Source organism: Mastigoproctus giganteus, chromosome 7 (genome assembly GCF_048544385.1).
Source record: "Mastigoproctus giganteus isolate SK-2022 chromosome 7, ASM4854438v1, whole genome shotgun sequence".
In the NCBI taxonomy this organism is placed as follows: domain Eukaryota; kingdom Metazoa; phylum Arthropoda; class Arachnida; order Uropygi; family Thelyphonidae; genus Mastigoproctus; species Mastigoproctus giganteus.
The window spans coordinates 32,629,023-32,643,209 of record NC_143581.1 but is presented as its reverse complement, the minus strand read 5'-3'; the positions used below and the strand labels follow the sequence as shown (position 1 = coordinate 32,643,209).

The window sequence follows — 14,187 nt, the reverse complement described above, 5'->3', positions numbered from 1 at the left end:
GTGTGTTTATTGAAAAAATAAAAAAAAATAAAAAATAAGTAAAATAGACGGCAGTATACCAGAAGCTGAAATGATAATACACGTTAAAATATTTTAGCTTATACAAGTATATTAGTAAAAAAATACAGCACATAATAAATATTTAAATAAAAAAAAATTGCTATACATGCCAATGTGAATAGGTTAAGGTTAGTGGATTAATTTGAATTATTTTATCCAACTCTCTCTCTCTCTCTCTCTCTCGTATACTAATACTAAGTTCTAAATACATTATACTCATATTAAATATATATATATATATATTTTTTTTTTTTTGGAATTCCCCAGCAAGTCTTTTGTTCTTTTCTCTTTAAATAGAGAATATGAATAAGCATTTCATATTTCATGAATGCTTATTTATATTCTCTGCACGCTGTTGTGGTTTCACTCTGACATGCACATTATCTCCGTGTACTGTATTTTACAACGAGCTTTGTTTTATATAGAGTTATTACTACCGCGGTTTACTACTTCAAAAAATTATTGAAAAGCTACTACATGCAGGAGAACAGGCTGCTGTCAAATTCAGGTGATGTCAAGAGCAAGCAGATTTATTTTAAATGTTTTTTTCAGAAGCGTGACTTAAAACTAAATGATATAAAATTTCGTAAAAAACATAAAATAACTAGTAAATAATAAAAATAACGTAAATAAGTTAAATGGTTCATTAAAATGTAATTATTAATTAATACTAAAAATGTTTTTGATACATTTATTTCTTCACTTGCTTTCTTCATTTCTTCATACTTGGAGGTTGGTTTGGACACTCAGATTTCAAAATAGCCTTAGTAAAAAGTTTATGCCTTGTAACGAACATGTTCCCTCTCTTATTTTTGCTTTCATGTTTTTGGCCTGAAACAAAGGCCTGAAACTTACCGTTAAATTTATTATCAATCTAAAATAAGGAGCAAAAAAAAAAATAAAATAAAATAAATAAATAAATAATAATAATAAAAATAAGGGGCGAAGTTTCGAATTCATTTTGGGTGTGCATAGGACTGCGGCGTCAAAAAGTTTGGAGTGCATTGACATACAATTCTAATTCCATTATTATTGCCAGAAATCGACTCAGCTTTCAGCGTGAGGGACCTGATTTACCGAAACATATTTACTACCGGTTACGTTAATTTGTCGCACGCACTAGTGAGTTTCTAGCGACATAGATTCTATGAGGACGAATATTTATTCTTAATCTATAGTAAATTTACTTTATGAATACAAAATTATTTTGATTTTTTAATGAAAAGCGGAGCATAAAATTCGTTTACGTAATTAGCAAAAACATTTGGTGGCACCAGTCACTGGGTGGGATATCAAATTCAAATTATTGTATTAGGGCCACCCGTAATTTCTTACATATACCCGTGTATGTATAATGTCTGTAAATTGCATGTGTTCTCTGGTCGATTTGCCTGTTTTGTTGGACGAAAAGCCCCCAGTTTCTGGGAGAGGAAACCTTGCGATCTACTCCTGAGACCGACTAACTCAGCTATGGAGTGAAAAAAGCCCATTTAAAGTTCCTCGCTTCATCGACGGGATTCGAACCCGGGCCTTTTCCACCCGGTGTGGGGAGGACGGTGACGATACCACTGTGCTACCGCACAGACTACTGGGTGGGATATGATTCTGTTAGCTCCAAAATCCACCTCTCGGTGGTACGCTACGCATTTCCAAAATAATATGTCGTAAAGTAAAGTTTGGGGACATATTACGTCCAAAGTAATATGTCCCCAAAGAGGTCAATGGAGACGAGCCCCGCCAGGCGAAGTATGGGGGGAGGCAGAGGACATGTGTATATGTAAAGGGCGGCTCCTAGAACGTTTGTTCAACTCCGCCTCGTATCTCTGTGAAAAACAGTAGCACTACAAATGGGCCAGATATGTGTGTGACGTCGGTTTGTGTGTATTATGTGTGTGTTTTGTTGTTCTGTTCTGGCCGCTTGGCTACCCAGAAGCATCAGTCACCTGGACAGATGATTCTGGGTACTCGTCCACACCACGGGAAGGTGGGCCAGTCCATATAAAGCACGTACTGTCTCAAGAGAGACTCTGACCCACCTAATGTTGTCAGAAGGTAGGCCAGGATCCTCTGGGGGCCCATTCCAGAGGGGAAAAAAAAAAAAAAAAAAGATCACCCGTGGTGCTGGATTTGGAACCAAAATTATTAAAATAAAACATTTATGTAACTAAATAATAAAATAAATAAAATTAAAAAAAAAAAAAAAAAAAAGGAAGAAAGCACTTAATTGTCTGCAGGCCGAGGAAAATTTAATTTCTTGAGGATTTGAGTTTATGTATTATTAAAGGAGATCTAACCAGCTATGCATCAGCAGGACCGTTGTGCTGCATCCTGTTGAGATCTGTCGACACTGAACGCCTTCGAAGAAATACGCCTTGAGAGAAAGCCTGAAGAATCTGAAATGACTCCGAGCTTTGAAGCAGAGACGACTCCTGTCCTGATTGAAAATTAGTAAGTGCTTGAAGAGGAAGTCTGAGATCGTCATACAGGGAGCAATGAAACAAGATGTGATCCCAACTCTCTGGTGATCCACATGAACAGAGGTCTGTTTGTGATAAATTGAACCTAAGAAGACTCTGGTTCATCGATCCATGTCCTGTCAACAGGTACGACGTGAATATGTCCATACAGAACCACAATCGAACACGTTTATCAAGGAGAAATGAAACTTGTGGTATAAATTTTCTTGTTGTTGCACCAACGGGAGCTGAATCCATCGAGACTGCCAAATGTTTACTAACTCGTTCCACAGTCTCCTTCTTTCTCTTTTAGCATCTTCTTGAAGGTTGATGGTTATTCCAAGAAATTCGGCCTCAATCTGCCTTTTCAGTCTGTATAAAAAGCCTCTATAAGTAACTTGCAAGTCTAAAGGTAATGTTCCGGCTAGTACTTGCAGAGCTTGCGTCGAGAGGAGGCAGAGGAGGGGGGAGACAGTTCTCTGTCTCCCCCGTCCCTGCCTATGGATGGGGTTTTAAAGGGAACCGGGTTAGAGCACCCAGTTCAGATCGCCAAATGGCGTGTCGGCAGCAAAGCCACAGTATGTCTTTGTCAATGATGGTTGTCATGTCCATGCAGTGTCGAATCTGGTAAGAAGGTCAAGCTGCCCATCCCGCTCTGGGGGTGGGATATGTTAGCTGGCAGCGGGAACCCTCCAGGCGAAGGGGTGGAAGAGCCACACATGGGGGGAGAAAACCCTCCTCGCTTTTTTTTTTTTTTTTTTTCCCTAATGCCTACCGTGGTCGCTTATGGTCGTGGTGCTGGATATATTGGACCAAACCAAAATATATTTAATAAAAGCTGTTTGAAACTAGCAAACCAATTCCTCAGAAATTTCTATCATGCCTACAATGATGAAAAGCTGTATGAGTTCATTTCCATTCACTTATCTCAAATAATTGTAAAAATGTGATTTGAATAATTCCGTCCAAGTATTTTCTGCTAATTAAGTATAATTGCTGTTTCCAGCTCGATGACTGCACTCTGCAGCTGTACAAGTATACTGGTGTGGAGGGAGACTATGGAAATTATTTGGACTTGGAGTCTACTATTGAAGAACAGTCAGAGGAATTTGAGGGTTTCCAGGAAAAGTAAGTATTAAATCTCTACTCTAATGCGTGCTAAGTCCAACAGCCAATTAACGGTTGTAACTTTTTTTTTTTTTTTTTGTAGGGACAGAAGTGATTATAGGTACTGCTGCTTCATGTATTGTTAATATACTATCTAATTAAACTCTTCCTGTCTGTACACATCACGTAATGATTAATATCCCGTGGACAAAGTACGTCACCGTGTGGGCAGAGTGTTTATTAACGTTCTTACTACATGACTATGTCAAGTAGTAGTAGTTCCATTCAAGTTGTACAGGCTTCTATAACAAGTAACCGATAACGTAATGAAACAAAATGTGCTCTCATTGTTAATGATAAACCAGACAAAAATTACTGTTAATGAACAATACGTTTAACATCTACAGAACCTGCATTCAGGTCGGTAGGTAATGTGCTACAACAAAATGGTAAGTTGTCAGTCTGCTTGTGAGCCAAATTACTGTAGTCTTCTCCAGAATACGTGTCTGTTCCCACTTTCATTCATTTTAGTTTCATTCATGCTCGCTTAACCCAGTAGAATCTCCATGACTGCACAGAACATAAGAACGATTTGTTTCTTTTTCCCGTAATATAATTATTTGACCTGCTTTTTTTATTGGAAACTATTCTGTAAAAGATTATTAACAGAATCCATCCATTTGTATCGTAATACAAGATAAGATGAAAGTGAAGTTCTCAGTAGCCAGTGATCGTTCTGTAATGTGTATGCAAACCCAGATAAATATGCAGAATTTCTGACTGAATGATCCTTGATAAAATTTTAATTATCATATACCGTACAGCTTCCCATTAGATAAGAGATAAAAATAGGAAAATTAAAGTTAATTGGGTTCAAGTGCTTGTCAGGCTAGTTAAATGGGGCAGGATGAAGTGAAGAGAGAGAGCCATTTCATGCATATTGCTCGTGAAAGTAGGTTTTATGTGGGCGGATGCTGGTCCGTTGTTTGGTTCTGAATGACGGCTTATGATGAATGGTCTTCACAGAACCTGTTTATTCTACTCGGAATCTCCATAAGCCGGTCCTGAAGATAGCCACCCAGCAACGAGTCACATGCACTTTAATACTTTAAGAAGTAGCAGATCTCTTCGAACGAAAAGGGGGAGGGGGCAGTAGAAGATGGAAAAAAATACATTCAATAGTTCTGCTGTTAAGGCTGCGATTCATCGGACCTCGCTCACTGGACACTAAAATTATATTAATGCTTGGCGAACACTTGGAATAATGTATGCACTACAATTTTCTGGGCGAAGTTTATATTTTATGGTTCTTTTTCTGGTTTTCCTTTGAGTATATTCCACCAAGGTAGGTGAGAAGACTCACACAAATGACTCTTTTTAATTATGTACGTGCAATATCCAACTGTAATCTATGATTTTAGCTTGAAAATGACCTTCAGTCTTTGATTTTAATTTGCAATATTTATAATATATAACTGAAATATAAAAGAAATATATTATAATATAAATGAAATATTTGTAACGTTGTCAGCTTTATAATAATTCATAAACTAATTAGCATCTCTTTGACACTACAAATCAACTAAATTTCAGTATCTGTGAGATTAGTTCATTTTTACAAAATTAACAATTTTGTATGCTTTTCATGACCTTAACCTTTGGCCCACTCCAAATAACACATCGTAGCTGCACCTATCCTGTTTATAATACTCATAAAGAGTAAGTAAAAAAAAAAAAAAAAAAGTTTCCTAACAATGAATTTGCCTTGAGTTACAGAGTCGTTAAACAAATCCCTATTCTGCAAATCCAACGACATTGCTCATTTAGTATACGAACGATTTCATAGACCTATATCAATACTCAATAAATGCTTTTCATCTTCTTTAACATAATTTCCAAGTGATTTTATAGTCCTTGATAATGCACATTCTTCAGGTCTTATTATAAATTAATCGCTAAAGTGATTTTATAGAATATTAAGTTCTTGTCCACGAAATCTAGCTTCAACGACAGTTCTTTCAGTTTTGTATAAAGAATACAAAACTAAAAGAAGAGTTTAAATATCGAAAGTTATGCTTATTATCAGCACCTATATTCATTTCCTAAAGATAATTTTATTGAAAATAAAATATATATAGTCTCTGCCCATGAAAATGGGCAGAGACTATATCTTGTGCCAACTCCTTTTGTGTTTAATATCTGATACACGTAGAGAATGAGAGGTTAAACGCACATGTTGTACCAGTTTAGGTACTGGAATTTGAACAGTCATTTCTGTCTAGCTTCTTCAGCCACCTTGAAGGTAGGTAGGACAGCAGTCCTTATAAATACCATCCTATCCCTGGTACCGAAATAAAATTGACCCACTTTACTCATCACGTGAAAATGACACGAACACACACTCGCGCGCGTGGATCTCTCTCTCTCTCAAAGACAGACGAGAGGGTGGCTTTTGTCTTCTTTCCAGTTAAGATACGTATCTTACACGTGAGTGTAAGATACGTTTTTACTTTCATGGAAGTGTGGCTGATACTCAAAACCAATTCCATAGCAGAAATAGTCGGCAAATCCTGCAATCTGACTGCCATTGTTGATTGTGAAATCCTTGCTGATCTCTGTTCAAATGTTTAACGTTGCTACTTGTTTGGATGAACCAATTGTATAAATATAATTCAATGATATTAATTATGCTTTTTTAAATACGTTCAGTTTTAATAGATACATAAATTACTTACTAGTTTAAACAAGCTTATCACATAGTTATGCCTGCCCAAGTAGATGCTCGGGACAGATAAACCGTAATAAAATATTTAGGAAAAATTTTTAAATAGATTACTGTATTTCATCAAAAGGAGGTGCACATGTAGAGAAAGGAAATCTGTAGAAAATAGCATTAATAACGGTAATAACAGCATTAAACGTTAATAAACGTAAATAATAAACATATATTTCATTTATAATAGGGTGTTACTTAAGTGAAGATCGAAGTAAATATTAAGGTCAAGGCTTTAAAACTTATTCTCCTCGATATGACTCGATGATTTTTAACACCATACTTGCACAAAATTAAGTTTTGACACTGTTAATGAATAGTAGCAATAAGAAACGATGATTATACCGAATAGAAGATTTTTTTTGCGGAATTTAAAATGAAGGCTCTTTATTTCTAAGCAACGGAGTCGTATAATTCATAAATCTAAACCTCGAGTCCCCTAACCTCAAAATATGTCTATGAGGAAAGTTTAAAAGTCTTGCCTAACGGCACTGGAACAAGGGAATGGTGACTTTCGCAAGAAAACGAAATTAAGACGTATTTCGTAAGCTACTTAGTGGGAGTTGCTGTTTGTGGAACTTCTCATTCTGGATATGTAACTTATCAAACTGACAACTTTCCTTAAGTTCGACTTCTGCAAACGTTATGTTGTCTTTTCTGCATCCTCACCACCACACATATAAGTTTTTTGTTTCTATTTGCATCATATTCTATTATATTTTCCACTTCAGCATGTCAGCCTTTTGGCGTAATTGTATGATATATGTTCTAAAGATGTCTGTTTTACAGAGTAAACAGACATCTTTAGAACTACCCTAGACTACTTTCTGATTAACTTACCTCATCTTCTCTATTGTCGATGGCAACTGAACCTTTCATCTCTCCACTTGCCATAGAAACCATATTTTTGCAATGTTAGGACTGGTAAAAAAGTGAAATTTTAATATTTATTAGAATAGTAGAGAAATATGCTTTTTCTAGAGAACGAAATTTAGGTCGAAAGTATGAAACTAAGATTAGGATAGCAGTTGGCTGTCAAGTTAGGTATGGTGAACTTGCGATTGGTAAATGTAGCTGGCCATAATAACACTAGTTGATTTGCTAAACTTCTTACAAGCTTTGTTTGCGATTCTTTCTGTTTCAACACACGTCTCCAGGATGATAGATGAAGCGGAATGCGTGTCGAGGAACCCTGGGTGTTTGGCATCGGATTCTTTTTAAGTCGTGGCTTCAATGAGAAAGAGAGAGAGGGAGAGAGAGAGAGAGAGAGAGAGAGAGAGAGAGAGAGAGAGAGAGAGAGAGAGAGAGATGTTGCTGGGTCAGTGACACAATTACGTCACCTTGTATGCCGTCCGACAGTCTAAAAGTGATAATGTGATTCATCCATAAAGACCGCAAGAGCTCTTCGAGGTGTTAGCTCCGAAGCAGCTAAGTTGAATATACTGTATTGCAAGTTTCGTTTCGAACAGCAGATAAGGAAGTGCAGTATTCTATTAGATCACCATAACAAGTGAGAAAGTATCCAAACTGTATACTGAAACGATAGTGGTTATAAGAAATGCAATTTTCGCTATATTTTTCCATGCTAAAATTATCGTACCTAAAAAGTAATTCATTATAAATGATGTAATGCAAGCAAATCGCTAATAATGAAATAGAAGAATTTAATTGGAAATTAGTTTCGGTACTGACTGATAACTTTGCATATTCTGAAAACAAAAGTTACTCACTCACTGCTGTCAGTGTTACTGGCAAGAGCTTAGTCATTGTAGACTACTGGTAGGTATGTGATAGGCTGCTAGATAGAATTCTTACGCCTTTAAAAAAAAAAAATCAATGCCCTATTGTTAGTGTATCGGTTTCTTAATTTTTTTAAATTCCTCTGCCCTATAGGTGGCTGTATCTGTATAAAAATAAACTTTAGAAAAATCGATAGCATAAACTGATTGTACTTATATGTAGTCAGCATTAAGATGATAACACAATGAAACTACTATTTTTCAAAGATAGTACTGTATTCCTCTTCCTCATCTTCTTATTATTAAAATATGTAGGTTAGTGCAAAGGCATCATATTAACGTAGCCATCTAGCAAAATAGTTAAATTAATTAATTAAATTGGCATCGTTTTGGTTATATCTCATATTGTGAATGCCTTCACAACGAGTTGCCATGGTATTGTACTACCTCGAATAAATAACACTTCACCAATGGAGAAGACTACTGTTATTTATTCTCAGCGGATACCACCAGCCAGATGGCACCGTTTCAAAGCTTGTTGGCTTCTCTTCGGTGGGTGGGCAGGTAATTTTTTTTACATTTTTAATGTAATTTTTTTAAATGTAACGTATTATTTAACGTATTTGGTAGATGGCTACGTTAAAATGATGCTTTCGCACTAACCTACATGTTAGTCATTATACCTCGTAGCATGAGGCCTTTGCCTTAAATAATTTATATTATTAAAATATTAATTATTATCATTAAATCAGCTTATTGTGCTTTTTCTTCACCCCTTGAAAATTCAATATAGAAATATAGTAATGGCATCGTAACGCATTTACTTTAAAATAAAGTTTACATGCTCTCAGTCTTCAACCTTCTATTTATAAAAACTTGCTCTTTTACTTGGTTTCGTTAAATTTCTCAAATTTGTATAAATTTCGTTATATGTCATTTCTCACTTGAATTTTAGAGCCAGGTGAGAAATAGCAATATAATGAAGTTTATACAAATTTGAAACAGAGTAAAGAGTAATTTTCACCCATAGGGCCTGAGTGCTCGATAGGTGGAAAATATGTAAATAAATAAATTATGCAGTTGTAATTTATCATGACCAAACGAATAGGTATTAATTGCATAATTTCATTTCTGAACCAAGGTACAAAATTATAATTATTAGATAAACACTGTAACCATATTAACACAAATTTACCTTTGTTCTTTGACAAGTTCACAGTAATTTACAAAACGACATTATTAAATTAGTTGCAAGCTTCTATAATAAGCTCACCGTACAATCGTGTTGACTTGATGTCAATTTATGGCGCAATACACAACATAATGAAAAGAAAAAGGTAAGTGATAAAGATCAGGTATTTGAAAATTTTGTACGGACCTTTATTGGTAATAAATAAGTAATACATTTTATTTATTTATTTAATATTGGTTGCACTATTCTAATTAGGGAACTAAAAAGACTTAAATGGTATCGATACCTTGCTTATTAGTTTTGCAGACGATTAGTATATAGTAATTATACTTTACCATTTAAATTGCAGAATATATTACAGTACTATAATCCCCTCATGATTTTAGAAGCTAGAGTTAGATAGTGATTATGATTTAGTATATAATAATAATAATTGAGTAAATTAGTATTCGGATTACGTGCTTGAATTAAGCAGGAAGGAGATGTAATACCGTATACACAAGCTATTTACAGTAAACTAGCTATTACGTGTATATCTCTAAACAATGTATAGCAATAAGGAATAGGAGAATAAGCTATGTATTGTGAAGAAAGAAAAAAAGGAGGTGAGAAAGGAATTTTTATGGACTTTTATCGAAAAGAAGCTGTATAAAAGTGTTAAAGAACAAGTGAAAAAAAATGTTGTTCAACGAACAACCTCGGTATAGTTATTAAGAGTCAACCACCGAAATTCAGAGAAAAGACGGCGACGTGTAGGCTCTGTTTCTGACGTAAACGTTGCAAGTAAATAGTAATTAGATTTTGACTTTATAATTTAGCAAATAAAGAAAGTTAAGGCCACAAACACTTACAAAGGAAAATATTATTGGTAAAAGTATGTAGATAACGATCGACCTAAATATAATAAGTAAAAATTAACGAAAATAATAAAAAATAACCTTTTCCAAAGTCTAACATATATCTAAAAAGGTGGGAAATATTAGACGGAGAAAATAGGATGGATCAGTAAATTATAGAAGGAAACACAAATAAATGTGTGTTGTTAGTGTTTAATTAAATTCATGTTAAATACAGCCCAGCATAGAAAAGGAAATAAAGAAATTCATTCTTTTATAGAAGAAGCTAAACTTTGTGAAGGAAAGAAAATTAATATAGAAAGAATATAGCGTCTCGTTACGCGTTTGTAAAACTAATGGCTCACGAAAAATAAAAAGAAAGTAAAAAGTAAAGGAAAAGGTAGAAAAATAAATCGGCTCAAGTAGTTCTGGGTCGCAATACTCGCTCCTATAGATAGGACTTACACTGAGAGTTGTAGGTTATACAACAAATATGTTTTTTTTTGTGTGTGTGTATTCCGTAGATTCATTTGTTCATAATTAAGTTTGAATTCAGTGTAATGAGATAGAAAAATGCATACAGATTTTACTATTTAAAAACAGTAGGAAATCAGATTGGTAAGACATTGATCGTGTAGTGCATGTTCGGGATATGTGTACATATCACATGTAGACCAGTGATTCTTAACCGCCAACCCCCGCCTCTGTGATATAAAATCTCACTTCCTCATAAAATTGTATTTTATATTTTTAGGGCTTTATCAAAAGAACGCAATGTTTAATTTAATTAGTTTATTTTTAATATATTTAATGAGTTTATATGGCCCAATTTATATTTAATAATACAGATATAAAATATACAGAAAATATGTGTTGCAAAAAAAAACTGTATTAAACAGTTGCTCTTGCTTAAAAAAATATGTAGGTTTTGAGCAGTGTGATTAGTTCAAAATGCCACCCCCCCCCCCTCTTTCCCACCATCCGGACTCTTCATACATTCCTTGGTGGGGACGGGAAATGCTTTCGACAGATCAAGAATCAAGTATATCGATTGAAAGGTCATGTAATAGTGATTAGTGATTTGAATTTATTAAATTAAAATTTATTTAAAAAAAAAAAATATATATATATATATATATATATATATACAGTATATTTCTTTTGCCGTTTCAGTAAAATTTGAGGTACTGGAATTCCAAAAATGATAAGAAATATAGTTTCTCTAATGTTGCAGAAATACATCTTTATATATATCGAGAGAGAGAGAGAGAAATAAATGAGGTTTAGTTTCATTTTCTCCAAGTCTGATGCATACAGACAGTTAGCTGCTCTGTTTATCACTATATTGGACACATGCCAGCAACGTCACAGTAAGCGGAAAGTTCCCGTATGTAGCCTAGGTTCTTGTGGTGAATTTTTTTTTTCCCCTTTTAAACCTTGTTTAACCGCTTCAGGCAATTCTGACAAGGATCCTAAAAGTTTCCTTGTTTTCTGTTTTTGTGCATTACGTCAGCGCGATTAATATCTTAGATTAATGGCATTTGTCACTAAGTGTGCCACCACTCATGGTTGCATCGTCACCAATTTTAATAAATCTTAGCTTTCTCAAACACGAGAATACTTGTTAGTCTGCAAACTTGCTCAAAAGAAAGCTTAAATGAGAAGACTAGAGTTTTTGTTCATTAAATTATTGCAGCTGTTAAAAAGCAAAGTACATTAACGAAACGAAAGGGTTAAGTGTGTAATGGAGCAGAAAAACTCTCTCCCCCACCTCATAAGGGTGTATTGCCTTGTCTGGTTATTGAACGATCGAAATCCTGCTACGATGCACGTTCTTTCGATGCAGCCTCCTATCTCCTCCTCCTTTCCCCTCCTTTTGTTCGGAAGAAAAGAATTATATATTGCTGACCTGGCCCTATAAGTTGACTGATCGTTTTGCGCGTGAATGTAAAAGTTCGAGGTCAAAACCGGGCGTTTTCATACCTTTACAGAGAAGCTGTTTTCACATAGTTCCTTAAACTGTTTGCAAAGCGGGATGCCGACCCCGGCTGCCGATTTTATAGTCCCGTATAACGACTTTATTACAGAAGAGCCGATTATCAGATGGCCCCATAAAACATTGATATTTGATAATATTTCATAGACGACGACGTTAAATTGTCTGCGAGCTGCAGGACTCCAATTTTTGTCATGAATAACGTGAAGAATTTACGAACACCTTGATCTAAAGACGTGGTCTATCACCTTTTAACTTTCTAAACACCAATGCGGTTTAGAACCTCCAGAGAACATCCTCGTATTTGAATGCCCAGCATACTTTCCCTTTCTTGTCACTATTTATTTGTACCACGAACCTGCAATTATTGAAATTGACCTTGTGAATAATCCTCACGAAAACTATATTGGACATCAAGATAAAATGCTTTTGTTTCAAAGTTCACACACAACACGTAAGTTGGTAGGAATTTAATGACTTTCAAACATCTAATTTTGTCTCTTAAATAACATTCCAGTAGCACTTCTGACAAAAGTGTTGTGTTTCTCATTAGCATGATGGCAACTTCATGGCCACATCGTACAAGGAAATTCGTTTAAATGCTATGGGAATATTGCTTAGGTTGGAAGTTGAGTGTCAGCTTAACGTGCAACAATATATGTTAGGTAATGTGATCACGTGCTGACGCACGAGTCCATTGTTGCCAGTTGACACTGACATGTATAACAAATACTCTACTGACAGCCATTATTTTTGTTTTACTATTGGTCATTGTTCAAGGTACCCCTCTTTTCCGTTCTCATTAAATGCTTCAGGTATCGTTTCATACACGCTAATGCATTATGTTGTACTTATCGAAAATTAATTGTCTCGATCGTGGAGATGGATGAATGGGCATTCTTGCACATTTTGCAGTGGACAGCTCATCACCATAATGGGGTATTAATTATCTGTGTTAATGAGAGAATCAAGGAGAAAGAATAAGGCCTAACAAGCTTACCAAATGCTACTAATTAACGAATTAGCAATATGTGAAAGACTTAAGTTTATTAGCCTGCGCGGAAGAGATCCAAGATGGTAACCAATTAACTGATAAAATATAACCTTGATCTTGATGATTACCATAAAAATGTTTACTTAATACAGGTAGCATCACTGGATGCCTTTTATGATAGGTGTGGCCACATGCCAGAAAACTATGAAGCCTACTGTATATGGACATTGGCAAGGCATTTGATAGCGTTCCGCATAACTCATTTTAATGAAGAGGCTATTAGAGATGAATAAGAGGTGGGCCGAGAGTTTTGACTAGAAAGATGATTTTGTGAACGGAGATTGGGAAGCACGTTTGCATTTGATATTTTCCCATTGGTTTAGAGATAAAAGCAATCACATAAGGAGAGGGATGTATTGTTATTATCGATATCAACATGATAATTTGTGTACACCAGGAGACTTCCATATCAGTATAATGGTTTAGTCACTTGTCACCCGCTTGGAATGTTATGGGCCAGGGTCCCTATATAAACCGGAGGAATTTCTGACAGTCTTTCATTCAAGCTTAAGTTAGCGTCTCAAGCGGCGGTTCGAGTTTTACTTCCGTGAATTATTCCGGGCTATTTTCTATACCCTAAACAAGCAAACCACCTTGAATACTCGCGGCAACAGATCCACATATGGGACTCATAATGTCGCACCGGAACGCCTCTCCAGTTGGCCACACGCATCGCTAATGTAATGTAAATACTTTATTATCAAAAATAAAACATTTTATTAAAAATTGTACAGTTTCGTAAAATTTTCCATTTCGACCCCAGTTTTACAGCACCGGGAAACTATTGCATTAGCTTCTATAATTTCCCGGGAGTTAAGGACCTACCTTTGCATAGAACACTCAGAAGAGGTTGACAACTGAATGTCTGTAAAGTATAGAAAGCTAACATTTATCATTTATTTTGCAGTCGTCGAGTCACCTAAAAGTGTGGCATCGTATTTTTAAGTTGTAATACGGTAGATGCGATTTAAAAG

At 35.2% G+C, this 14,187-nt stretch overlaps 1 protein-coding gene across 2 annotated transcripts in view; it reads left to right on the top strand.

Annotated features, from left to right (window-relative positions):
* LOC150082796 (FH1/FH2 domain-containing protein 3-like) overlaps window positions 1-14,187 on the top strand; it is a 763,267-nt gene that overhangs the window by 321,519 nt on the left and 427,561 nt on the right. For both annotated transcript variants that reach the window (XM_090377607.1, XM_090377606.1), the window contains exon 4: window positions 3,523-3,644. In XM_090377607.1, coding sequence (XP_090233733.1) covers window positions 3,523-3,644 — 122 coding nt within the window. The remainder of the gene's footprint in view (window positions 1-3,522; window positions 3,645-14,187) is intronic.